The 27,685-nt window shown below is 60.1% G+C and overlaps 1 protein-coding gene across 5 annotated transcripts in view; it reads right to left on the reverse strand.

The window, feature by feature from the left end:
• The window catches only part of GSE1 (Gse1 coiled-coil protein), a 63,959-nt gene extending 38,866 nt beyond the window's left edge, over positions 1-25,093 (reverse strand). For 4 of the 5 annotated variants that reach the window (XM_088172114.1, XM_088172111.1, XM_088172112.1 and 1 more), the window contains exon 1: positions 22,226-22,380. In XM_088172114.1, coding sequence (XP_088028240.1) covers positions 22,226-22,265 — 40 coding nt within the window. In that variant the 5' untranslated portion in view covers positions 22,266-22,380. Of the gene's footprint in view, positions 1-22,225; positions 22,381-24,953 lie in introns of those variants that run through there. The other variant, XM_088172115.1, reaches the window with a different exon arrangement.
• Between the last annotated feature and the right edge of the window lie 2,592 nt (positions 25,094-27,685).

Raw genomic sequence — 27,685 nt, forward strand, 5'->3', positions numbered from 1 at the left:
GGGCACCACGATGGGAAGATGGGGCACAGGAGCCGTCACCACGCCAGGAAAGAGGATCCAGGCACAGGGACACATACCCAGGCTGCTAACGAAGGCAATTAGAGGGGAAAGCATCCCTCGCACCGCTTCTCCTAATTAAGAACCATCCAATTCCCCAACCCGCCTGTTCCCCAGCTCCGGTACAGCCTGTTATTTACCTGCAGCTAATAGGTTGGGCGCAGCTAATGATAGTCTTGTATCAAATGGCTGGATCTTGGCTTCTGACAGCTTTAAAGACCCGTCTCAGGGACACGAGGGTTTCTAATTACGGGGTTCGTCACGGGAAGGCTGGGTTCAACGCCAGTCACTCTCCCCGGGTGACATTTCTGCCCGGATTGGAAATCTAAACACAGCCCAGCCAGTTAAGGTTAAAAATACGGCGCTTGACAAGACAAGGGATCATAATTTGGGTCACCGCCGGGTTTAATTAATTGGAATGGAGCAATCAAAGCACAGCGTGCGGTAATTACAGCCCCGGTTGGGGCAGGGCTGGGGGAGGCGGGTGAAGGGACGGGGGGGATGCTCCCCACCGTGGGGACGGGCAGGGAGGCATCGCCCTCGCCCCAGGGTGCAGGCAGGCATCGCGTGCAAGAAGCAGGCAGGGAGACGCGAAGGAAAGCGAGCTGGGAGCTTCCCAGCACGCCATTCCCAGCGGATCACACTCCAGCCCCGCAGGAATCCCGGCCAGGCAAAGCGGGTTCCATCCCCAGTGTCCCCATCCCCATGTGGCTGCAGCCCAGGCTCCCAGGCACCACCGCGGCTCTGCGCCGAGTGATTTATTTTCACCAATTACCAGGGCACTTTTCCCTTCGCCTGGACCACGCTTAATTGATTGGAACCTATTGAAAACAAATTAACCGGCACCGGGGCGCAGGGACCTGTTTATGGCTCCTCCGTGGGGCAGCAGGGAGGACACGTGAGTGGCTCTGACACGTGGGTGATGCACGGTGGGATCGGGAGAGGAAGGTGGGACAACCCAAATATCCCCCTAAATATCCCCAGCGCTGCTCGCTGGCTCCTCTGCGATGCTTCATGCTGATGTGCAAGGGGAAACTGAGGCAGGGGACAGCATGGAGCTCACATCCTGGCACTTCCTTGCTGTTAAAACTCTCCGTGGCACGGACAGGACCGAAATGTTCCTCCCCACCGCAGCACCCCGGAGGAGGGATGCTCACAACGGTGACCCCATTAAGCAAACCCAGCTAGCATTAATTTGACCCCATCCGCCGCGCGCTAATCAGCTGTAACCGTGGCACCCAGCTCAATCCAAATTGATTTACCGAGGCTGGAAATGGATACAAATGTGATTAAAGGCTTTTTATTTTCCATAGGTCCTCTCTAAAATGATTTAAATCAATTGCTACGTGCAGGGTCCTCTTCCTCCTCCCCGGCCGACCCCGCGGCGCCGCGCTGTCGGCCGAGGCGAGGGGGGTGGGAATAACACCCCACTTTCCACACCTGCCCCACAAAACCCACCCAGAGGGGAGCAGCACCCCAATTTCCCCCGCTGACCCACCCACGCCCCTCTCTGGACCCCTCACATCCTTCCTGGGCGGGATGCCGGCGCGCCGGGCGGCCCTGGCGAGCGATCAAAGCCCATTAGGCTGAGCGCCGATGCGCGCCCGTTGTTCGTCAATTATTCAAACAATAATTGCACCCTTATTTAAAGTCTAGTCTTGCGTGCGCGGCACTGCAGGCTGCCAAGGCCCACGTTAGATTTACACCCCCGGCGCGCTCCCGCCGCCAATTAATTAAGCAAACACATTCCTCCGCACGCTCTCAGGTGTGCAACCTGCCCAGCTCAGGTTCAGCCCGGCAGCACTGACACGGCCCCACCTGGGCGAGGGGTCACAGCCCCTGGGGGGCCCTATTAGGGCTCCCTGCTTTTAGGATTTCCTTCAGCATGGCTGCTGTCGCCCTGCTCCAAAGCTGATTCAAGATTGAGCAGTCCCCTCATTTGCCTCCCCACAAATTTTTCCAAATTTGAGGGGAAAAAAGCAAAGAGGAGGGGGTTGACACCAGCATCCATTGTTGGGGCCCCCCTCGTCCCCAGCAGTCCCTAACGAGGGGGGAGGCTGGGAGTGACAGTCACCAAGAGGTCAATTCATTCATCTGGCCATGTTATTACAAGTCCAAATTTATTGTCACCGGGCCACATTAGCGCTGGCACGGAGGATGCGAGGTTGCACCCCTACTGAATAAGCAGATAAATGAAAGACATCTGGAGAGCAGAATGAAGGGGCAGATTATTAATGCTGAAATTTAGAAGCCAAGGTCTAAGCCACGAATCCATCAGCGCAACCAGTTATGTCCAATAAATTAGGAGAGATAAGGATTGAAGGATGGTATATTAAAGGCAACATTCATTTCTGAACTGGCACGAGGGCTTGCAGGCATCCTGCCTCTGCAGGGTTAACCCTTGGTGGGCAGGGATGTGGAATGTGGGATGTGACAGAGCTGGGGAGGCCGATGGTCCCTGCACAGAGCCCACCCTGCCACCAGCTGCCTGACTTGGGGTTGTCCCCAGTGCTCACAAGGGGGTGTGAAGGAGGGTGCACCACAATGGAATGGGCACAATGATGGAGGTGCAAGGTGACAATGGAGAGGCTGGCATGGGAGGAGCACGGGGCATCCCATAACCACTGGGCAGGGAGCACAGGGGACCCCAGCCTTTCCTGCAGCCCATCCATCCTCCCCAATTAAGGGAGGCCTGGGGGTCTGCATGGCTCCTCACAGCATCTGTGACCTCTGTCCCTGGGCTGGGGTTCAGCTGGCCCTGACAGTTCGTGACTCATTGCCACGGGCGACAGGTAAGGACTGAGGGGACAGAGCCTGTCCGGCCACCCCAGCCCCAGGCCGGACAGCTGTCACCAGGAATTGTCCCCCTATTCCTTCCCCTGTGGCTGCCTCCCACCCACGGCCCCCATCCCACCCCACAGGTCCCACCACACCAGCACCTCCCAGTTGTGCCTGCCTCAATTTCCTTAATGGCATCACAACAGGATGGCAGGATCTGGCTACCTGAGAACACTTTGCTCCCTATCCTGCTGATGTGAGGCTGCAGCCTGGCACCTCTAGGACACTTTTTTCCCTGGGGAAAGCAAGGGGACACAGCAGGCCAGGGACCCATGATCTCCTCAGTGGCACAGCCCTGGGGATGAGTGAGCACCTCTACGCCATGATGTCTGGAAGGGGAAAAATCAGGAGTTTTTTCTCCCAAGCACACATCTTGGCTGTATGACTGCTCAGCAGTGAGGCCACCCACCTGCGTCTCCCCTTGGCACCCCACAAATGGCATTTTGGAGGAGAGATGTGGTAAGATGGAGAGATGATGGGAGAACAGGAGGCTCCCTGATGCTGGTCCCTCCTGGCCCAGCAGCAAAGGGATGTAGGGCAGGAAGGCACACAGGGCCCCTCAACACTGACCTGGCTCCCACAACACCAACTGAGCCCCCTGCCCAGTCCCAACCCCTCCCAGCACCCACGCAGCTCCAGCCTCCCCAGTGCTCTCAGTAATTTTGGCCTTCCCAGTGCTCCCACCAGTTTCAGCTTCTCTCCCCCTCCCCACGGTGGCTCCCGAGCAAATTTCAACCAGCCTCATCTGGCATCTGAGGGATTTGGGATTTGTTTAAGCTCTTTTCACCCGCTGGACTTTAATCGGCGCGTTTGCCTGACCTCCAGCCCCGGTGCAACCCCGGCTGTGCCGGCGGTGCCGCCTGAGGGTCCCGGCTCGGGGCCATTCCCAGCTCCAAAGCCCGGGGCTGCCCCCAGGATAGCTGGGATTAGCTATCAAATAACTTTGCATTTAAACCCTTTTTAACAGGGCTGGAGGTCGGGAGGGTAAGGGCAGAGGTTAAGCCTGGCCGTGGCCGGGCGCTGACCCCGCAGCCGGGGATGCTGGAGAGGGGACGGGGTGGCACACGGGGCCAGGGGTGTGGGACCCTCGCCCCGGCCATGCCACCCACCCAATTCCCTTTGCACGGTGGGGCTGGGGAGGGGGCAGCAATAAGGTGTCCCCACAGAAGAGCGTGTCCCTACAGGAGAGGCGTCCCCACAGCCCCCAGCCTCGCCACCCCCATCACTTACTGAGGCTCTGCAGCAAAGACGACCAGCTCTTCATCTCCAGCATGGTGGGGGTCCTGTGCCCCCCTCCCCACGCCGGTGTTCACGCTGCTGGGGGGGCCAAGGATCGATTCCACACCCTGGCAGCAGGAGGCACAGCCACGGTGCTGAGCCGCCGGCGGGTGACAGCGACCATTTTATTGCCTTTTAACTCTGCCTGCGTGGCTCCGGCGCGCTCATCCTCCCCCTCCCCGCTTCCCAGGCTGGTCCTGAGTTGGGGAGCTTTGCTTTTCCCTCCCTTCCCTCCTCCTCCCTCCTTGCACTTGATAGCAGCCTTGTCAAGACCGCCGAGCTGAGCTGACCCCTGCCCTGGCGCTGCTAATTAAGGCGGCACAGTGACAGCCCCAGTGCCTCGCCAGTGCGCCGTGGCACTGCTGCTCCTAATTGGAGACGCTTTTGAGTTCTCAAAAACCACCCAGTTGGGGCTGGGGGTCCTGGGGGGGGTCCTGCACCCATGCCAGGGGGTGGTGCTGCAGGGGGATGCAGTGCTCAGCCTGCAACCATCAACATCCTGGATATTGAGATCTCAGAAATTACTGAGAAGCTGGTGCAAAATTGGATAAAAAGACCCTGAAGTCATGAGGAAAGTGGGATTGGGATGGATGAAGGTGAGCAATTCCCTCGGGAACATCTCCTGCCCTGAGGGGCAGCTTGTGCTGGGGCCTCCCGAGATATTTTTGGATGGTGAGGAGTGAGGGCACCGGGCATGGCAGGCAGCCAGGACACGGGGCTGTATCTCCCTGTGGCAGAGCAGGGGCTGGCAGGGGTATCAGCTGGGACACCTGGCTCCTGTCCCTGTCCCTACCTCTCTGCTGACACCCTGAACACCCTGGGGAACCCCAGCAAGGCTGGGAGGGGGGCTCGGAGGGGCACACCAGCACCCACCCAGCCCCGGGGCCGTGTCCCCTGGGCCGTGCCAGCAGCCTGACGGGTCTATTGTGTCGTGACAGACGAGCTGCTTTATCGCGGAGAGGCAGCCAGCGCCAGCCGTCAGGCTGACCCCGCCGGCGGGCTGAGGAGAAACAGAAGAGGGTTTGTATCATCCGGGGGGTCAGAGGGCACGGAGACAGCCGGGCCCCCCTGCGCTCCCAAATTCCTGGCATGCACGCCCGGGCAGGCAGCTGCGTGCAGCCCCTGAGCTGCAGGTGGGGGGCTGGCAGGGTGTGGGGACAGACATCCCCCTCCTCTGCACCCCTAAGTCCCTGTGCTGCCAGCACAGCCTCCCCTTGTCATCCCTGTAACATGGGGACTGTGCTCTGCCACAGTGTCCCCAAGCTGTCGTGTGCTGTCCCATCCCTGAAGTGGTGTCCCCCAGCTGCCCCATCCCACTGCAGGGAGACACAGATGGACAAGGATACTCACAACCACCCCAGTGTCTCCCAAGCCAAACCAGTGACCAGCAGGGTCACTGTTTTTCCCACATCACCCCAAAATCCAGTGTCACCTCCATGTCAGGGCTCTACTGGGACAGGCAGGATGGCATGGCAATTCCAGCCATGACTCACATGGAATTAATTGGAAATCACATCCCCAAGGCCGAAGCCATGTCGCAGCACAGTGAGATGGGGATGTTTGGTAGGACTCCACTCCCTGCTCTCAGCAACAGGAATTATGGGCAAGGACTAAGCAATGCTGCTCCCCCCCAAACTGTCTCCAAAGTCACATCCCTCTGAGATCAATCCCACTGGGCTGACATCCCTGGCATCAGGCATGGCCAAGCTGTAGAGGCATGATGGTGCCAAACACATGGGTCAGAGCCTGTCTTTGCCTCCTCGCCCTGGCACTGGGGGTTGACGTGGGCCAGTGGGGAGTAAATCCCCCCTGGAACCTCTCTGAGCTCCCCATCCCTTCCTCCCCTCCCTTCCAGCAGCCTTTGTGCCGCCGCCGAGCCGGCACCTCCGGGGTGGACGCATTAAAGCAGCACAAAGCAGAGCCGAGAGGCATTTCGGGTGCAATTTTCCCTGCTCCATTATTGACAAACAAGCTGCTTTGTGCAGGTGATGCCGAGGCCAGCGCAGCAGCTGGGACACCGTGCCACGCCGTGCCAAGCCGTGCCAGCTGGACAGCCCCGCTCCTACCCCACAGCCAGCCACGCTGCCCTCCCATCCGCCACATCGCAGGTCACGCAGATCCGTGTCACTCCTGCAAACCAAGGGGGGAAGAGGCAGGGGGAGTGCTCTGGGTGGAGCAGTGGTGCCCAGGCGGGCTCTGGCATCGCCGGCGGGCAGCCCCTTTCCCCCGGCCGGGGCGGCTGGGCACAGCGTGCGGCGAGTCTGTCGTTAGCGCCGTGCCAAACCCAAAGTGGCTGCTTCGGAACGGCAATCCAATAAAAGTGCTACTTGTCTATTTATCATCCTCAGGGCTTTTTATCACAGTGCAGATGGCTGCTACCTTCGCAAGGCACAGCAGTGTGCTGGCACGCGCCCGCCGCACAGAAGCTCGGGCGCCGCGGAGTCTGTGCGTACACCTGCGAGGAGCCGGCGGCCGCCTGCTCCAGAGAAGCCGGCCGGGAGCCGGGCAGCGCCGCCTGCCAGCGCCACAGCGCCCCAGGACACGCCAGATCCCTGCCTGGGTGGTGTTTGTACCGGGCATTGGCACCAGGGATGGGCATTGGGGTATTGGGAACTGGGCATTGGAACGGGGCACTTGCGCTGGGGATGTCCACCAGGCACTGATCATTTGCATAAGGTGTTTGCATGGCGCATTTGCATCAGGGATGGGCGCTGGGTATTGGCACTGGGCATTCTTCATCCCTGGAAGTGTTCCAGATCAGGTTGAACAGGGCTTGGAGCAACATGGTCTAGCCTAAGGTGTCCCTGCCCATGGCAGGGGGTTGAAACGCAGAGATATTTAAGGTCTCTTCCAACCCAAAGAATTCCACAATTCCATGATTTGCACTAGGGATGTTCGTGAAGTGTTGGCACAGGGCTGGTGCAGTGGGAACATTCACTGGGCACCTGCAGGGGGTGTTTGTTTGCACCGGGCACCTGCACCGGGCATTTGCACCGGGGGTTATTAGCGGGCGTTCCACCGGGCACCCGCAGCCTGTCATTACCCGGCTGGGAGGACTGTGGGCAGCAGCAGCAGCGGCAGCAGCGGGCACAGGGCGGTGGGTGGGAGCCGCTGGAGCAGGTGATTAAAGCTGTATTAAGTGTCTGTCTGCACGCGGGAGAAAACACACCTAATTATCCAGCGGAGTCAGCCGGGAGGGAGGAGCTGCCCCGATCACAATCGCGTAATGAAGTGGAACGCAGGGCCAGGCCTGGCGCGGGCCATAATTAAAAGGCAGCAAAGCCAGAATTGCAACGGTGGCGGGCAGCGGGCAGGGTCCCAAACCCTCAGCCTCTTGGGAAGAGGGACTCGCAGATCCATGGGAATCCCTCCTCAGGGAGCCCCACTCACATCCCCACTCCCGGCCGCGCGCTTCGTGACCTCAAGCCCCACCTGCTCATGCCAAAATCCCCCATGTTGTATGGCACAACACCGGCACACTCCAGCAAAGCCAGCCGGGTGCCAGGACGCGGTGCCAGCACCCCCGCCCTGCCCGCGGGCACGGGGCAGGCACCGCCGTGGCACCGTTGCATGGGCGTCGAGCGCGGCCCGCTGCGCACAGGCGATGCCGGGACACGGAGCCCCGGCGCCGCTGGAACAGGCGGCGGCGAGGCGGCAGGGGCGGCCAGCCCCACCTCTTGCACCGGAGCCAAAGCCTCCAACCCACGCCGCCGCTCCCCGAGCGGGTCCGGCGGGTCAGGAGCGCCCCGGGGAGACGCCGTGTCGCCCTGCCTGTGCCCGGCGTCCGTAGCACCGCTGCAGGGACCCCACGCCCGCGCCTCCCCCCCCGGTCCGGCTGCCCCAGCCGGTTGGGAAGCGGCCGGGCTTGCCCGGGAATGCCGCTTGCATCAGCCCCGGCCTGGCTGGCACCGCTGGCAGGCGGGGACGTGCAGTGCCGGCGGGCAGCACGCTGGGGTCAGGCCCTGGAGAGATGCAGCGGGATAAGGGCATCCCTGGCAACACCACGGAGACCCCCCACAACCCTTAGGGCGGTGGCACAGGGGACACTCAGAGGGGCAGTGACCACCCATCCCATCTCCCTGTCATTCCAACTGCAGCACGCCGCGGTGCCAGCACTCACAGCCTCAACCATGGCACGGTGACAATCGCCACTACAACGAGTGGCACGGTGGCAGGCGGTGAGGACACAGGAGGATGTCCCCTCCTTCTCTTCTCCCTGTCTTTTTCTCCTTCTAATGTTTTTTTTTTTTTTTTCCCTCCAAGCTCTCCAGAACAAAGTACACACTCTACCTCTTCAAACCCACCACCATCTGTCCGTCCGTCTGAGCGCCGCAGCCCCGCCGCTCCGAGCGGCCGCCTCCGAGCAGATGGTGACAGGGGAAGGACAAGCCGCTGCCACACAGGGCCTCGACGGCGGCGGGTCACGGCGGCTCCATCGGCCCTGACCTCCCCATCCTGCCCGGCACGGTAATTACCCAGCGCGCCGAGCAAACAGCCTGCGCCGGGTCATTGTGCCGGACACCAACAAAGGGCGGCCGACGGCGGGACCTCCCGACCCCTGCCAGTCCCTGGCGACCCCCGCCACCCCTGCCCTCCGCCAAAAGAGCAATAAATCAAAGAGATGGGACGGGGACAGGCTGGCAGGGGGGATGGGGATGGGGACTCCCTCCCCACAGCACGTGGGTGCGCCCCCAGCACCTGGGCGATGAGCCCTGGCTGCTCCGCAGCCCCCTTGTGTTAGTGAGGCCATGCAAATCATGGGGGCCATCCCCTTCCCTGGCCAAGGGGACAAGTCCCTGCTGCCCTCAGGGACACACACAGGCTGTGTGTGTTCCCAGGCTGAGCGCAGAAGGAGTGAGGGATGCTTCCTCCCCCTCCACCCTCCGGTCACAGCCAGTTAATGGGGAATTTCATGGGTGCGGCACAGCGGAGCGCGGCCGGGAACATGCCGGAGCCATCTGCTCGCAGGACCTGGGGCTGTCGAGCCGCCCTGACCTCGGCAAGGCAAACAATTTGCAGGAGCAGATGTCGCACCCTCCCTTTTCCCCCGGGGCTGTGGGTGTGTCACCCCCCGGGCTCGGCACCCCCACAAACCCCCACCACCTCGGAGGGGTCCCTTGCAGCGAGCTGGGGGCACAACCAGAGAGGAAAGGCAAATTGCAGAGACCTGGGAATCTCACCGCAGGAGTGATTCCTCCAAAATGCGGGGCCTGTGGGAGTCTGGGCATGGCACAGCGGCGCAGAGGATCCATGCTCCCTCCTGGCACCCCGGGCACCACGGTCAGGTGCCACCTCACAAGTTGCCATCCCGCTGGCAAGGATTTGGAGAGCCGGCTGTGCCCGCAGAGCTCATACCCAGCAACCCCCCTGCCATGGCAGCAGCGCACAAAGGTGCCTGGCTCTGTCCCCACCCGCACGTAGCACGGCATGGCACGGGGGCAAAGGTGCAGGCGCGGCTGCTCTGGCAGCAGATCCCGGCCGGATCCAGGCTGGTTTCCCGCAGGTCCCCGGGAGTGGCTAGCACCGGTGTCTTTCGGACTGATTAAAATTCATTCTGCATGATTTAGGACCTAATCTCAGTGAAACTCCACAGCGCTTTATTAATAGCGCATTAGTGGATAATTCATGCGTTCGGATGAAAAATCAGCCCGTGTTATTCTCCGGGAGGGGGGGATACGCTGTGGGGGGGGGCGGGGGGGACACGGGCAAGGGGAGGGGTGCATCCCACTCGCCCAGCCGCCCGCACCTCCCTGCCGCCGCCGCATCCCGGCGAGGCAGCAGCCCTTCTGACAACTGCCACCACTCATTAATCTTGACGAGTTTTCTGCTGAATATTCTTCCACAGGCTTTCAAACCGTTCACTAATTGCAATTAATCACTTACCGAAACAGATGTCAGGAACAATGGAATTGGGAAGTCTGGAGGCTTGATAAAGCTGTCAGAGGAGCGCGCTCGTGTGGCAGCGGGTGCCAAAAGGCGCTGGCAACACCTTCCCCTAGCCATGTGCTGGGGGGACCCGGTGACCCCGTCCTGCCCGCGCGGCATCTGTCCACCCCGGAGAGGGAAAACGCACGGAGAGGGGGCACAGGGGGGCTCTGTGTCCCCACCAGCCACCAGCGCACGGGATGGGGATGTGGGAAGTGGTTTTTGGTGGTGGGAGTGGCACACCTGCAGGGAATACCACGGATCCCATCAGCACAGCTTCACCCTGACACGGGGGTGGCTGGGGCTCTGCTCTCCATCAGGAAAAGCTGCACGGAGCCCCAGCGGGGCGTCACGTCCGCCGTGCCTCGCGCAGGCGACGGCACGTTCCCCGTCCCTGCCAGACGCCGCTTTAGCACCAGCAGGGATCCAACAGCCTTCCCCGGCAGGCGCGCCACGCTGTTTACCCATCACACATGAAAGGTGCCGAGCTGACAGCTCCAGAGATGGGAGAGAGCTCCCGGAGACACTGACGGGGCCAAGGCGCCCGCGCGCCTTCGCCTCCTGCCCGTGGAGACCCCAAAGGCCACCCCACAGGTGACCCCAGCAAGGGGCAGCCCCCGGGCTTCTGTTCCCCTGCAGCTTTACCAGCTGTAGCTCTGCACACCCCCACACCTCAGCTGCTCCCCTAGCTTGAAGACATCCTTTGGGAACAAGGTGGGGACGGGCTGGGAGAGGGAGCACTTTCCCAGTCCCCCACGAGGCAGAGGATGCTGCACAGCCTGAGGCCACCAAGCACAGTTAGCCCCGAGTCCCCCAACTGTGGGGACACCGCCGTGGGGACACCGTCGTGGGGACACCCACACCTCCCCAGCAGGGAGGATTGGAGCATCCTTCTGGGGCCCGTGCAGCACGAGCCCAGCCCGGGGCTCATGACCGGCGCGGCCTCGACACATGTTACAATAAATATTCCGCACAGACACCGTTCCATATGTATGATCCGGTGGGGTGATGATTTTTCTACTGATCACTGGAAGTGACAGCTGTGCGGAGAGCAGGAGAAACAAAGGCACCGACTGCTCTCCCCGCCACACTCCGCTAGCGACATGATGGTGTGACACGGAGCGGCAGCATCTGGTGGCACGGGGACTGGCAACCGGGACGGGACGCCTGTTAGCACCCGCCACAAAGGGGTGGGCACGGGGTGGGGACAGAGATGGGGTGCAAATAAGGATGGGCAGCCACGGGGATGGGGTGGAAATAAGGATGGGGTGGCCATGGGAATGGGTTGGCCGTGGAAATGGGGTGGAAAAAAGGATGGGGTGGACATAGGAATGGGGTGGCCATAAGAATGGGGTGGAAGTAAGGATGCAGTGGCCTAGGAATGGGGTGGAAATAAGAATGGGGTGGCCATGGGGACGGGGTGGCAAAGGAAATAAGGTGGAAATAAAGATGGGGTGCCAATAGGGACAAGCTGACAATAAGGATAGGGTGGCAGTAGGGATGACATGGTAATGGGAATGAGGTGACCATAGGACAAGGGTGGAAATAAGGATGAAGTGGCAATGGGGAAAGGGTGGCCATGGAGATGGAGTGGGAATATGGATGGGGTATCAATGGGGACAGGGTGGCATGGGGACAGGAATGGACATAGGATAGCAGTGGGTGCTGGGTAGCAATGAAGATGGGGTGGGCATGGGACAGCAATGAGCATGAGGTGAAAAAAAGGATGGGGTGGCAACATGGTGACCATGGGAACAGGGTAGCAGAGGGTGACAATGGGGATAGGGTGGCCACGACAATAGGATGGAAATAAGGATGGAATGGTAATAGCAACAGGGTGGAAATGAGGATAGGATGGTGATGGGAATGGGGGGGAAATACGGAAAGGCATCAGTGTTGATGGGATGTCAGTAAGAATAGGGCAGAAATAAGGATGGGGTGGCCATGGGGATGGCTCCCATCAGCCCTCTCATGTCCCATAGTAGCACCCAGCCCCTCCATCCTGCCCTCCTGTCCCTGCAGTGGCCGTGGGATGGCAACCAGGAGCACCCGGCCACCGCAGCGCCCGGCCCAGGCAGGGTCAATATTTGCATTTGATTTGCAAGCCTCTCCTCCCCCCAGATAACGGCGGGGCTGCCGCACGTACGGGAGGGAGAAGCGCTGGGTTGGGTTAATTATTAGTGAACATGCAAATTCCCCCTCCATGAGATAACAATAAACACCGTGATTTCAGCGAGATAAACAGGGCTTTAAATTTCCAGCAGCCTTTACTGGTGTAAAAATAAGCGTCCCTTATTTATTTAGCTCCTTTGAGAAACCACATCAGTCCCCAAACACAGTCTTTTACTGTCAAGCTACAGTAGAAGCCTTTATAGGCGGCGAAGATCCTGACAGCTACCCCTAGCACAACCATCTTTTATTCATGCTCATAATATAAACTGTATTGCCTCAGAAACAAAAGGATTTAACTCGCTGCTGGCCGGGTGGCAGCGGCCGAGCCGAGGTCCCTGCTTGGGGCACGTGGTTGGGACGGCTTTGCTCTGATATCCCACATCTCTTCATCCCTCAGGACGCCTCCTCCTAGGGACAGTGCTGAGACAGACCCCTGCTCTGATGCATCAGCACATCCACGGATAAAACAAGCCAAAATAACAATCCTCTCCTCAACCTGGAGCCATTAGGCAAAGCCTCGGTGCTCTGCGGTTCCGAATCCCACCCTGCCTGCACAGACACAGGAAGAGCAGCGGTTACAAGAGTGGTTCGTATTTAATAATGCAATTTATATTCCACTCTCAACATAAACTATTGTAAAGGCACACTAATGTAAAAATACATCTGGCTTGTCAATAGTTTATCTTCTGGATCTGCATCTAAATCCCTGGGCATTCTTGACTTATGGCTGCACCAGTGTCTAATGAATAAAAAGGTGCAAATTATAGGCCTTGCTTTAATGCTCATCATAAAATTAGATGATAGTTGCAAAAGCTGCATTCTCCTGCCCACAGTGCAGCAATGGTAAGCTATAAATAAAGTGTATTTAATGTATCCCAGCGCTGCGCAGAGCCAGGAAACAGTATGTTACTGCACAGCCTTCAATGGATCCGCCACCAGTTCAATGAAGTGATAACTGATCCATCATGTGAATTTATGTTAACTGTCTGCTCGCAAAGTCACGGCCCCAGCACTGTAAATAGCCCACAATCCTTCCAGCCCGGCCTGCCTGCCAATAAACCTGTCACCGGCAGCCTGGGAGCAGCCACCTTAGGACACCGCAGACAAACCATTACAGCTTGGGTTTCCTCCTGGTTTTTCCATTGCTGCCGTGCCTTGGTTTACCAGCAGCCCGGCATTCCCCACCCCCCCCCCCCCCCCCACCTCCTCGGGGCTTCCCAACCCCGTGTGATGCTTTTCCACCTCCCTGGAGCTGTCACATCAGGGATGTGGGAAGCCCAGATGGGATCCGGGGGGCTGGCGGGTGCGTGGGTGGGATGGCTCCCGTTCCAGTGACAGGGAAATGATGGGAAAGGGGGGGACAGGCTGGAAGTGGAGCCCCTCCTGTTGGAGTTCCTGCAACAGGGTGGGATGCAGAGCCAGGAGGGATGTGGGAACAATTCACTGGATGGGGACAGAAATGTAACTGCATTGTGGCTGGAAAGCATCCTCTTCTGGCAGAGATGTGTGTCCCAGGGCTGGCACCTGGGAAGGAGACATCCCTGGGAAGAAGTTCCTGGGAAGAAGTGGTCGCCAGGAAGGAGATGCTCCTAAAAATGAGGTCCTCAGGGAGGAGACATTCTCAAGAAGATGTTTCCCAAGAAGAAGGGAAGGAGATGTCCCTGGGAGGATGTCATCCCCTGGAAGGAAACATCCCCAGTGAGGATGTCCCTGGTAAGGTGTCCCTGGGAAGGACACATCCCCAGGATAACCCTGAGAAAATGTGGGAAGGAGATGTCCCCAGGAAGGAGTTGTCTTTGGGAAGGTGCTCAGGAAGGAGACATCCCTGGAAGGAGATGTCCCCAGCCAGGGGACATTGCTGGGAAGGCGTCATCCACAGGGAGTTGCGGATGGGAAGATGTCTCTGGGAAGATAACATCTCCTGGAAGGAGACATCCCCCGCAAGGATGTCCCTGGGAAGGTGTCATTCACAGGGAGGTGTCTCTGGAAAAGTGTCAGGAAGAGGATGTCCCTGCAAAGATGTGATACTCAGGAAGGAGATGTGTCTGAGAAGATGTCTCCAGGAAGACACAGTCCTGGGAAAGATGTTCCCAGGAAGCAGACATATTTGGGAAGGAGATGTCCCCAGGAAGGAGACATCCCTGGGAAGATGTCATCCCCTGGAAGGTGACCTCCACAGCATGGATATCCCGGGGCAGGCATCACCTATAGGGATGCATCATTGGGAAGATGTCCCAGGGAAGAAGACATCCCTTAGGAAGGAGATATCCCCCTTCAAACAGCCCAAACCCGTGGAGCCCCAGCAGTAAGAGACAGGAGACACAGAGATCCTTGGGGAGCAAGGTGGCACCTGGAAGGACACGGGGAAGCCACGTTTGCCATCACCCGGCTCTCATTAACGTGGTGCTGAGCAGCCCCTAATAATAGCAACAGTAAATTCTCCTACCCAATTCGGGTCCATTTCTATAAATAATGTAGAATCTTTTTATTTACTGACAGGTTGTAAAAGTATCAGTGAGAATAATGTGAAATCAGGCGCTGCTGAATAATTCATGGCAGCAGCTCCTCTCTCCCCGTCCCTGCACTCCCCTGGCCCCGGCGTTTACACGACAGCACCTTGCGCCCGGGTTTATCTCATAAAAACCAGGACTAACGACCTGGCACTAATTCTTTATCAACAGGGACTTTTACAGCGAGGGGAGGAGGAAGGAAATAGAAAGAAATAAAAATAACCTCGGGTGCACCCTATAAAAAATACATAGGCCCATGTCCTCGCCTCTACACGGAGCCGGCCATCCCCGGCTCCTCCCATCTGCAATTCCTCACGGACCCCACAGCCTCTCCAAAAATTAGTATTAATTAGCAGCACCCACGGCCTCACGCTGGCATCCTGGGGTAAACAGGGGAGGAAGAGTGGCACAACTCTGCTGGGATATTGGGACACCCATGGGGACATGGGAACAACCCATGGGCACACCAGGAGGACTGATGGAGAGACTGGCAGGGCCCATGGAGACAATGGCAGGACCCATGGGGATGCTGGCAGGACCCATGGGAATGATGGTAGGACCCTTGGGGATACCAATAAGACCCATGGGGATGGTGGCAAACACCAGCAAAGCCCACAGGGATGATGGCAGGACTCGGGGGGATGGTGACAGGACCCCTGGGAACACTGGCAGGGCCCACAGGGATAATGGCAGAACCCATGGGGACAATGTCCCCATGCCACCCTCAAGGATGCCAGCCTGAGGCAGCAAACCCCTGCTGGGGGCAGACAGGTTAAATTTGGGCAGATAAAGCTGATCATTGAGGCAACTAATCCCTGTAACAACCTGATCTGGTGTCCCTCATCCCTCTGCCACTGCTGAGGGCGATGGGGACAGTGGAGATCCCCCCTGCAGCCGCCCCCATCCCCTCCCCAGAACAATACCTACCCGCCACTGTTTTGATGTGCAGCACAAAGCCGGGAGAGCTTTCCATGTAACATGATAAAAGCAAGTCCCCAGCCAGCACAATTATTTGATAATTCTCCCTTAACACCCATCAAATTAAAGCAATGTCCAAGGGCTGCCTGAAGTGGCACTGATAGGTATTAAACTTTAATGAGATTTAATGGCACTGCCCTACTTTTTAAGCGCTCGGGCCTACATTTATGAACATTTAATTTCCCGGGCCCTGACCTCTTTTTTTTTTTTTTTTTTTTCCCCTTTTCCCCGTGGCCCCCCTGCCCGCCCGGCAGCACAGCTGGATTCTGTTAGTGCTGGCAGCTGCCCCGACCTGGGATGCTCGGGATGCTCGGCCAGCCCTGAGCCCATGGAAATCTACAGGGTGAGATCTTGACTCCAGCAGGGAGCAGAGCAGGGAGGGGGAGCCCAGGGAAAAGCCAGAGGGGAAGGGGGGTGTAGATGTGATTCACCGAGAGTGAACGCAGCCAAATTTAATGGAATGACTTAATTAATTTGCTCTTGGGATGAAATGATACTGTAGGTCCCAGTGGTTGGAGGGCCCTCATCGTGCTGCAATGGTTTTGTTTAAGCAGCCCTGAAAAATAAGTGTGTCCCTGCTGCAAACTCACTGTGCCAGGGCAAATCTGGGGGGTCAGACCCCTCAATGCCCCCAGGGACAGAGCACAGCCCACTGAGCCAGTTTATTGCTGCCCTCTAGTGTGTAAGGGACAGCCCAGGCCTGCTGTCACTTGTCCCCCTCTCCATGTGTCCCCCTGGCCACTTGGCCACCTAGCATGCTGTCTCAAGTGGGAACAGCTGATGAGATGCTCAGAGCCCTGACAGGCAGGGTGCCAGAGAGCATCACCCGAAATCGCACTCATGAGGCTTCAAGATGGGCACCATGGCACAGACTGGCACCAGTGACACTGGGCATCACCTCCTGCCCCACGGCATGGCAAGGCCAGGTTTGATGGGGCTTGGAGCAACCTGGACTAGTGGAAGGTGTCCCTGCCCATGGCAGGGGGTTGGAATGAGAGGAGCTTTGAGGTCACTGCCAACCCAAATTATCCTGTGATTCTATGGTCCTGGTGGGATACAGGATGCAGCGTTTCCCTATACTGGGAGTACTAACCATGAACAGGGGCTGCTGGCATGGGTCACCACTCAGGGCATGAGGGTTAAGAGAAACTGAGGCACACGCCAAGGCAGCCAGGCTTCTGAGCTGGAAATGTCCCTCTCCTGCCTTCCCAGCACCCACCTCAACTGCAGGGAGCCCAGCAGCAGGAATGCAAAGGCAGGGCAATAAAAGGGAACGTTATCAAGCGCCAGCAGAGCTGACAACTCAGGGAGGAGAGCAGGGAGGGAGGGAAAGGAACAGAAAGGGAAAAAAAAAAAAAACCCCACCCTTAACCCCGAGATCACTTATCATTCAGGCTGCATCACGCATCTAGAAAGTGCAGACACAAAAATGTAATGTCATAACATTCGCAGTTCAATAACCTTTGCTTCACGAGACGGCTTGAACTGTCAGAGGAGCTGGAAGGTAAATATTTCAGCGCCCAGGCACTGAATGCAAAGGCGTGGGGAGGGGGTCGGCCTCGGCTTTCCCCGGCTCGCCTCGACACGTTCAAATATCCCCCGCCGTAAATCCCGGCCGGCGCTGGGGAAAGGCCGTGGCACGGATAAAATACGAGCAGATATAAAGCCAGACACCTTTATTGTTCAGCAAAGTCTTCCAACAAGTTATGAACCCGCAGCTTGACCCTAACCCATCATCTTGTTATACAGCGGAAACAAAGGCAGCGCCGGGAGCTGGGGCTGGAGTGGGGCAGGATGCGGGTGGGAAGGAGGAAAATCCAGCCTGCCTCCTCCACGGGGGATATTTGGGTGTAATTCATCCCTAAACCCCACATCTACCACGCTCCAGGCTGCCTGTGGGGAGCAGACCCCGTGTTAGCCCCTTGCAAGGAGCCTCCCTGCCAGGTTCAAGGGTACAGAATTCCTTTGGCCGGGGTTAACAGGAGCAGGACCCAGCAAACACCGGTTAACCAGGACAGCTCATGTGCCATGAGGGCAGGAGGAAGGAGATTGCACAGCCAAGGAACAACGGCTGCGGGGGGGGGGTGACAAACCAGTGAGGGATCCGAAGGGGAGCAGAGGGATTTCCCAATGGGGAAAATTCCCCTAACAGCGCTGGGAAGGTGTTGGCAAAGGGACAGCATGGCACGGCGAGCAGTCCAAGGTGACTACACAGCACTGTGTGCAGTGGCCTGGTGTCCAAGCCAGCTGCGTGGCACGGTACGGCACAGCACAGCGGGCAACAGCAGTGCCAAACAGCTTGCACAACCCCCTGCGTGTCACAGCTGGGGACAACCAGAGCCACCTGCCTGCAGCTGTGGGCCGGCTGTGCCACGGCGCACCCCAAACACTGAGGAACGCTCACAGGGGAGCAAGGGCACCCCAGTGCCAAGCAGGGAGGGCATCAAAGGGGGCACGGCCGCGGTGAGGAACAGTTAAACGGCCCCCACCCGCACGGGGCATGTGGCAACAGGCAGCAGCACACCCTGCCCAAACACCTGCTACTGCCGTGCTGGCACGGGGCGAGTGCCCGGGGCGGGCACGGCAGCGGCGGCGGTGGCGGGGAGCACGCCAGGGCCCGCAGCGAGAAGCGGCATGTCTGCGCTTGGCAGCACAACACAGAGCAGGTGACAAGCGCGCCGGCGGTCGCTTTATTACAGGAAGCCAGCACGCAAGCATCTGACGCCGCGCTGCCCGGAGAGAAAATAAAACACCCCCCTCTCTCCCCTGCTATTAACAATCCCTCTGCGGGCGCGGGAGAAGGGCCCCCGGATGAGGGGGGTGGGTGCCCTGCTGCAAAATGATGGCCCTGGTGGCATCACAGCTCAGCCTCTCCCCCTCCCGCATCACTCCCAAGGCCAAGTAAATCCCAAGGGAGTAAAATTATGTGTGTGTGCACAAACATTTTTCCTCGGCAAACACTCCCCGAGACAACAAAAATCAGCCGCCCCTGCACCCGTTCCCGCGCCGCCCCGCTCCTCTGACCCAGCAATTAGAGGCAGGCATTAATATTTAAATATTGCCAGCTCGGGAGAAGGGAAATCAAATAAAACACGGCAGCGCGCCGGCAGCACATCCAGCTCCTGCTCCATCAGCCTCAAAGAGGGTGCACGGCAGCAGGGGGGGTGCTGTGCCACACTGCTGGGGACACCGGGGTATTGATGTCACAAGGGGAACCCCCTTTCTGGGCCAAATCAGGGTGACCAAACGGTGGGCAAGCAGCAGTGATGCTCTTGCCTGCTCAGCCGGGGGGTTTCAAAGGAACCCCAACCCCATGCTGATGATGTTTTGGGGTCCCCACTCCCTCCCAGCCACAAAACACTCTGCTGTAGGGTGCTGGGGACACACGCATCCAGACTGTACCCCCCCCACCACGAGTGTCACCCCCTGGTCCCGCGGGTGCTCGGAGGCGGCGCTGGCCCAGCAAAGAGGATTTACTGCTCAACGCAAGGGGCTTTAGAGGCAATAACTTTCCCTCCTCTTGACTTAAATGGATTTGAAACTTCAAAAAGGATCGAGGGGGCAGGCTGCCAAGCGGCCGCCCCCAAGGGCTGACCCCGCAGGGGCTGAGGGGGGCCGAGGGGGGGCTGCGAGCCCAGCCATGGCCAACGGCTGTGGCAGATAAGGGCTGGGGGGGCCCAGAAGGCCCCGAGATAAGGCGGCCGCCGTTACGGGCGCGGGAGCTCTGGGGTGCTTCCTCCCTCCCCCCGGTGCAACCGCAGAGGGGTGCTGGGCTGGGGGGACGTGGGGGGGATGTGGGGCAGCTGGGGTATGAAGCATGAGGCATGGCGAGGGCCAGTTCAAGGGCAATCCCCCTGGCAGCCTGCCCGGGTGGCCGCTGCAGGCAGAGCTCTGTCCTGGCTGCTCCTTCTTGGGGCTCGGTGGGGCCGCCCCATAGCACCCCACAGGTGGGTGATGCACCCCAGCACTGCCAGCACATGGCGGTCTGGGTTGGGTGTCGGTGGCAGAGGACATCTGCTCCTGCCACAGTGAGGCCAGGCCTTACACCCGGAGCTCTGGGGACAGAGGTGTGACCCATGGCACCGTGCCCTGATGTGGGGGAGAGCACCACTGTCTCCCACACGGCTGGCACAGGCACAAAGCCCCCAGGAACAAACCCCTCCAAGCCTCAACCTCCCACAGGCCAGACAGCAGGGTGAGGGAGAGGGCTGGGAGACCAGAAGAACAGCAATTAAAACTAACACCCCCTCCTCAAGCTGCCCCCCAACCTGTACCCCTGTCCCAGCTGCTGGCGTGCCAGGAAGGAATAAACTGTCCTGCGTCCTTCGGCACCCCCCCTGCACCCCCCGGCAGCCTGGCCCCCCGCCAAAGCCACCATCTCCTCTCTGCAGCTCCCTGCCCTGCAGCCAACACGCTCACCCCCCCTTGCACCGGCCAGAACAGGCCCCGTGTGTGCACACACACAGGAGCGCAGCCCCAGCGGGACGTGCAGGCACACGCACACCCCGTGCGCCCCCAGCCAGGGGTCACCGCGCTCAGCGCGCAGCGCTTGACACCCCGCGGGTTGTGCAACACTCACACACACAGCGTGCTCACTGCCAGCTCCCCCCCCCCCCCACCCCGCACGCTGATTTTTTTTTAGCCTTGTGGGACCCGCTGGCTTCAGCGGGGCAGCCGTGCCAGGCCGCTGTGCCCGTCAGAGCCCTGGCAGGTTACACAAACAGGCTGCCAGGAGCACACGCAGCCGGGCGCACGCTCGCCTCGCTCACACCCACAAACCACACGGGCTCACCCCGGTGCTCGCCGGCGCACGCGCGCCCTTGCAGGAAGAGGCGCTGGCTTCCCGCTGCCTTTTCCCTCCATTAACTCCCTCCCTGGATCTGGATCCTGCTCGTGGCACCCACCCCCACGGCTCTGTGCCCCCAGCCACGGGAGGAGGAGGATGAGGATGAAGGGCACTCGCCCCTGCTGCTCCAAGGGCTGGCAGTGGGCGCTTGCCAAGGGCTTGGGGACAAATGCTACGGATGGGGCGCTCGACAGATGTCACCCGTTGGGGACTGGCACCCATGTCACCATGCAAAGCAGACACAGGCGCTAGCAGGGCACGGTGAGCTGGCAGCCTCAGGGTGAAGGGCACGGCAAGGCAGCACAGGCAGGGCTGGAAGAGCCGGGATGGAGTGGAGCAGGGCAATAAAGGTGGAGGCAGGTGAGACGCCAGGGCCGCAGCATCACCCTGGCACAGGGTGCGGTGCCCGGGCTCCCCGCGTCCGGCTCAATCAGCAACACGGTCCCTCCCCAGCTCTGGCGGTTCTAGCGTCCAGAAATTTGGATATACAGCAGTGGAGAGTGGGTAAACTGAGGCACGGCCCCACACTGCACCCTGTGTGCATCGAGAGAGGGACAGGCAGCAAGGCAAGGAAAGGGTCAAGGTCAGGGCCACTGGGTGCCCTGCCAGCCGTGGGAAATGACCCCAAGGGTCTCTCTGGAATGTGGGTCATTGGGACTGAGCACCTCAGCTGGCCCCAGACCCTGAGGGCACAGAACCCAGAGGGTGTCATCTCCCCACAACATTCCCCAGCTGGATCCTCAACTCCAAAGCAACCTCCATTTTCCACACCACGGGGTCCCCCAAGGCCAGGGTGACCTCTGTCCACAACACCACAGGGCACGTGAAGCTCGGGGTGACCTCTGTCCCCACCATGATGGGGTACCCCTCCACCAGGGCGACCTCCACTCCTCACACAACAGGGACCTCCAAGCCAAAGGCAACCTCCATGCTCCAGGCCACAGGGTCCCCCTGCCTCAGGGTGACCTCCATACCCCAAACAACAGTGTCCCCAAAAAGCTCAGGGGGACCACCACCCTCTATGTCATGGGGGCCCCCAGCTCTGGGGTGACATCAGTCCACACACAGTGGGGTCCCCCAGCTCCAAGGTGACCCCCAACCCCAGGGCAACCGTGGGGTCTCTCAACCCCAGGGTGACCTTGGTCTCCCAAAACACGGCTTCCTCCAGACTCAGGGTGACCTCTGTTCCCCTAACAACGGGGTTCCCCAATCCGGAGTGACCTCCATGGGTTCCCCTAAACACAAGGCGACCTCTTGCCCCTTAGACCCTGAGGTCCCCCAACTCCAGGGTGACCTCCATTCACCAAACAACAGTGCCCCCAAATCCCAGAGCGACCTCCACCCCCTATATCATGGGGTCCCCCAACCCCAGGGTGACCTCCATCCCCCACATCACGATCTCTCTCAGCCCCAGGGTGACCTCTGTCCCCCAAACCACAGGGTCCCCCCATCCCCGGGTGACCAGCAGAGGGTCTGGGTGGGGTGAAATGCGAGCGGCAGGATCACACCAGCCCCATTCCATCCCTCCAGCACAACTCCCACGCGGGGGGGGGACCCCGCTGCCCCCTCCCCACGGCGCTTGTTGAGGGGTCCCCATGGGAGGGGGGGGAGCGTCACTCACCCGCGGGCCGCGCCGTCCAACGGGGGCTGCGCTCCTCCATGGGCAGCGCCGGAGGGAGCGGAGCGGAGCCGAGCCGAGCTAAGCCGTGCCGAGCCTTCCCCCGCCGCTTCCTGCTTCCCTCGGCGCCCGCCCGCCGCCCCGAGAGCCGCACGGCTGGAGCGTGACTCACCGGGGGCCGGGCCGGGCAGGGCAGGGCAGGGCAGGGCGGCGGGGGCGGCGGGCACCGGGAGCCGCGCACGGGGGGCTCCCAAAACAGCGATGCTGGGCAGGGGGAGGAACCGCCCACCTGGGACCACCCCCCCTAATTTACCGGGAATTGGGGTTCTCCCAGTGCGGGGGGTCCCGCAGCGTGGCAAGAATTAGGGTGATGGGGGTGTCACTGCTGATCATGGCCAGGTGATCCCTCCCCAAATGTAGAGATGGGGGGATGCCTGTGCCAGGCACTGATGGGGGTAAGAGGTTGGGGTGGGATCCAGGCCTCTGACCCCCCCCACCCCAAAACTGCTCCAAAATACCCTGGGGTTCAGGGGTGCCAGCGTGGCCCAGCACAGTGAGCACACAGGGTGGTCCTGAGCCCAGACCCCGCAGAAATAAGGAGTGTTCCCAGGGCAGACCCCTCGGGGCACCCCAGTGCCCCAGGCACCCCCTGCACCAGGTGTGGGAGAGGTAACATCACTGTCCCTCCCAGGTGGGGATGGTGGTGGTCACCCCTGTGCCACCCCACCATCACCTGGGCTTGGGGACACCAGTGACACCAGTGGGGTGGGGCTCAGCCCACTCGCACAGGAGGAAGTTGCCCATCATTCACCGGCCACACCAGTCAGCTCCACGTGCCAGACAGGCTTAGCTGGCTCGGACAGGCCGGACCCCCCACCTCCCTCGGGCAGGAAGGAGGCTCCAGTGAGGAATTTCACCCTGGCACTGCCAGCCATGAACTGGCATCTCTGCAGTAGGAGACACAGGCCACGAGAGAGACACCCAGCTGTCCCCAAACAAACTACCACGCCACCATACACACACACACACCCAAATCCCTTCCCAGCTCACCCTCACCTCTGCATCCCCTCCATCCTCCTCCTCTTCCTCCAACAGGCCCTGGTGCCCGCCACGCCGGTGCTGTCGCGTTGCCTCTGCTGCCCGCCCCCCCCAGTCCTCCTCGTGCTTCCCCCCCCCACCCTCCTCGTGCTTCCCCCCCCAACTCCCTTTTCCCGTTCTATTTTAAATTTTTATTGCATTCTTTTTAAAGAATACAGAGGAACAAATGCCCTTATCAGCAATTCTCACAAGGTATAAAGAGCCGCTTTTATCTCCTGCCTTTACTAATCTAGAGCGAGCCAATGCCTGTTAATTTTTTAATTTTCCTGGTGAATGCATTTGTGGTTCCGTCAGCATCCATCCGGACACACACTCAGGATCCCCTCGGCATCCCAGCCCAGCCACCCTGGCATGGGATTGACACCGTGCTGGCAGAGCTGTGGCTCATGGTTTGGCAACCACAAAGGGGTTTTGTGCACTGGGAAGTCCCGTGTGTCACATGAAGCTCCTCAGGACACCCTGGGATGTGTCACCACTCCCAAGATGTGGAGGTGCTCCCACAGATGCCAGCCTGGCTCTGCCTGGCCACAGGGAACGCTGACAGTGCGGGTCTCCATGCTCAGCACGGGGATAGATCCCATGTCAAGCTGTCCAGATGTCATTGTCACCCTCTCTGGCCGAGGTCCCCGCAGGAGCAAAGGGGGGGTCACCCCTGTGTCCCCCCCAGGAAGGGACACAGCGCAGGCACAGCAGGGCTGGGAGCGCAGCAGCCGGACGCGGTGCGCAGATGAGATGTGGCAGGCGTGTAACAAGCCATTAGTCACTGTCACCTTTGCCCGGCAGCCACTGGCAGGGTAATAAATCCCGGGCTGACTCCAGCGGGCCCGTTCCAGGCCACGGCTCCCAGCTTGCCTCCGCACCACTGCCAGCTGGGCTGTGAGCAGCTTGTAAATGCATCCCAGCCCCCGCCACCCCGGGGGACACAGTGCCTTGCGAGGTCCCCAAACCACAGCCAGATCCCTATGGGGCTGATCGATGGGTGACATGGGCCACCGCATTCCTGAGAAATATCCTTCTTAAGGAATGTGAGGGGTCACAAATCCCCACCACCAAGCAGCTCCCTGTCCCTGCAGGCTCTCCCTGCCTGCCCCAGCTTCCTGCCCGCTGCACCTTGCGGTTCCTGACTCTTCCCAGCCCAACGCCAGGAACCGGCATCGGCGGTTGTTACCGGATCAAAGGAGCCTGGCATGGCCCGGCACAGCACGGCCCGGCGCGCCCGCCGGGAAGGGCTGGCAAACAAGCCGGTCCAGGGAGGCGGCAGGCGGGAAGCACGCATGATACCTCTCCTAAAAATGCTGCTGCTCCTGACGGACAGGGCGGCCGAGTCCCTGGAGCCGCGGTCCATCCCAGCCCCGGGGGCCCCCCAGCTCCCCAGCACAGCCAGCCCAACACCGTGGCTCTCCCTGGCGCCCACAGCCTGACTCACGGCCCCGGGGATGGCGGGCAGGCAGATGTCGGGGTCACCTTCCCGGCGGGGCTGCGGGTGTCGGATCCCAACCCCAAGCCACTCGGTGTGAGCCTTCACCGGGAGTCCCAAGCAGCACATCGGGCTGATGGTCACCCCACAGTGGGACAGGGGACATCTCGTGGGAGTGGCAGCCTTGTACCCTTGTATGCCCCCGGTATCACCTACTTGTGGCTCCAGCGTCCGCACCCTCCGCATCCAAAGGCGTCCGCTGGCCGATGTCCGGGACAGTGCTGCCCGTTCCCGGGCTCTCCCCAGCGCTGGCCACTCGGTGCCGGGACTCACCGGCCGCAGGCTTGGTGGCGGCTGTCTCCAGGGACGAAGAGGACGCCTGGAAGAGAAGAAGCAGGACAGAGACTCAGCGCTGTTGCCTCTCCCGGTCGGAGCAGCACCAGCACCAGCACGGGTGGGGGGCACGGGGGGGTTCGGGGCGCACAGACACAAGATGCTTTTGTTTTCCTGCCGGCCGGTGCACGTGGCCAGCGCGGGAGCCGCACGCCAGCCCGCGCCGCGGGGCTACAGCTGGATCCGGCCGATGGCTCCCAGCACAGCCAGACAAGAAAGGCTGCAGGGGGGGTGAGGACATGAATCAAAGCGGCGTCCCCTCGCCCGCCGGCGGCAGCTGGCCGGTTAGGCAGCTCCCGATTACTCAACCGGGCAGTGTTTACTCGAGATCAACAACCCCCCATCGCCTTCCCTGCCAGGCGGGCGAGGGAAACGTGCTGCTGGGATGGGGATGGCATTCCCGCTGTGCCTTGTCTGGGGACAGTCCTCCTTCCTCGACCCCCGGGCGCTGCTGTGGCCCGGGGTTTGTTGTAGCTGTCACCCTCCTGCCCAGGCACACAGCTTGGGCTGTCACTGCTCCTGCTTAGCTTTAATAAAGCAACAGCCAGTGACATCACGCTCATCCCAGTACTGTTGTGCCACCCTGGGAAAGGCACGCACACAGCCCAGGTTCACAGGATGCTGCGCCCACCCCGGGTACGGTGGGACGCAGGTGACCTCCCCCTGCCACAGGTGACATCCACAGGAGACACCGTGTGCCTGATTTGAGGACATTAGGGCCATGGTGAGGATTTTATGTTGATCCTGTTTCTCTCAGGATTACTCCTATAAACATGGAGATGGATGGTCGGTGGATGCTTTGCAGGGAAGCCCTTAGACTCAATGAGCCACGCACACGAGCGGACGTATAAATTTACCGTTTGCTTCCTGGAAAGGTTTAATTTATGGAATCCATATGGCAGCGCCGCACAACCGCGAGCGCTTGGCACATCCCGTGAGTCCTCGAGTGCCACCACGTCCCAGCTCCAACTGGCGGGGTGCCACCGGCTGCCCCGGTGATGGCAGGATGCTCTTCTCTTTCCCAGTGATTAACAGAAGGTGACTTTCACAGCGGGCAGGGGACAAGCCCAGGGATCAGTTCCCATCCCTGACAGCTTGGTGTGGGATCCCTGGAGGTGACAGGGATGTCTCAGGGGGAGGCCATGCCATCGCTCCTCCTCCCAGGACAATGCCACCGGCAGCAGCAGAGACCAATCCCCTACCTGTGGGCATGGGAAAAGGCTGGGGTGCACTTTGATACCCGGAGCAACTAATCATTAATTAGCATTAATCACTCCCCATCATGTGTCACAGCAGCATTGGGCAAGACGCAATTGGGAAGTGCCAGACCAGGATCTGGGTGGGGAAAGTGGATTTTGATAGCTGGGACAAGGCTGGCACCCTCCTGCTCCCCAAGGAGCCCCCCGGACCCCAAACCACACCCCAACCAACCCATCAGCCCCACAGCACCAGCATCCCCCACCCCCTCTATTTTTCTGTCAAGGGATGCTGAGATGCAAAGGCACCAGAGATGGGTCCCACCTGCCCAAGGGCAGCCAGGATCCCACCCCCCGCAACCACCCGTGTCCCCTGGGACCCCCAGGCTCCACACAGAGCACCGGCCGCCTCCTTGCTTTAACTTCACCCAGCCCTATCTGTCAGCAAATCATCCCCGGTTACACAGATAAGGAATAATTGATGCAAAGGAGCCATCTGTTTGCGAACACGGAATATCTGCTCAATTAGGAGGGATCTGTCCATCCAGATAAAGCATGGCAGCAGCCCCTCGGAGCGGGGGCCTTCCTCCCCAGCCATGTCCTCAAAGACTCACCCCCAATTAGAGGTGAGCAGGTTGATTTGGGTGCTAATTTGTTAAGCAGCACCCTTAGGTGCTTGGGATGAGGCTGGGAGGGAAGGGTGCTCTGCCACCAAGCGCTGAAATCTGAGGGGAGAGCTGGCAGATCCCCCATGTCCCACTGTGATGTAGCTCAGCTCCTCCTGGCTCTGGGAGATACTTATCCCACATCTTTCCAGGGATGGAGAGAGGTGACCAGGATCTGTGCCTGATGAATGGCACTGAGCTGAGGTGGACACGCAGATGGACAAGCCTGAAACAGCTTCCAGGACATCCACACAGGGATCAGGGCCACAGGGCACAGCCTCAGGCACATCCAGGTCAGGGGTAGATGTGCAGCGAGGTGACAGCAATGTGACATCGTTATGCGATGTTATTAACACAGGAGGAATGGAGCTGGCATGCCGGTCAGCTCCACAAGTGACAAAACCACGGGGAAAAGGCTCCAAGCAGAGCTGGCAGGGATAGCCCCATGGCATCACACTCCTCAAACCCCTCCTGGGTGACATCTGTCCCTACCTACCCCAGCAGGTATGAAGGTCGTGGAGAGCTTGAATAGGGTCAAAAGGGACAGGCGCAGAGAGGCACTGTCAAACCCCACGTCAGCCGTGTCACCTTGTGCCCCTCACCACCAGCACAGTGCCCCCCTTGCCCTCGGGGTGGTCTCCAGGGCAGGCAGCGTGGACGGAAGGGCATCAAGGGCAGGGGATAGTGTCCTCAT

This window comes from Sturnus vulgaris, chromosome 12 (genome assembly GCF_052056855.1).
Source record: "Sturnus vulgaris isolate bStuVul1 chromosome 12, bStuVul1.hap1, whole genome shotgun sequence".
NCBI classification, from domain to species: domain Eukaryota; kingdom Metazoa; phylum Chordata; class Aves; order Passeriformes; family Sturnidae; genus Sturnus; species Sturnus vulgaris.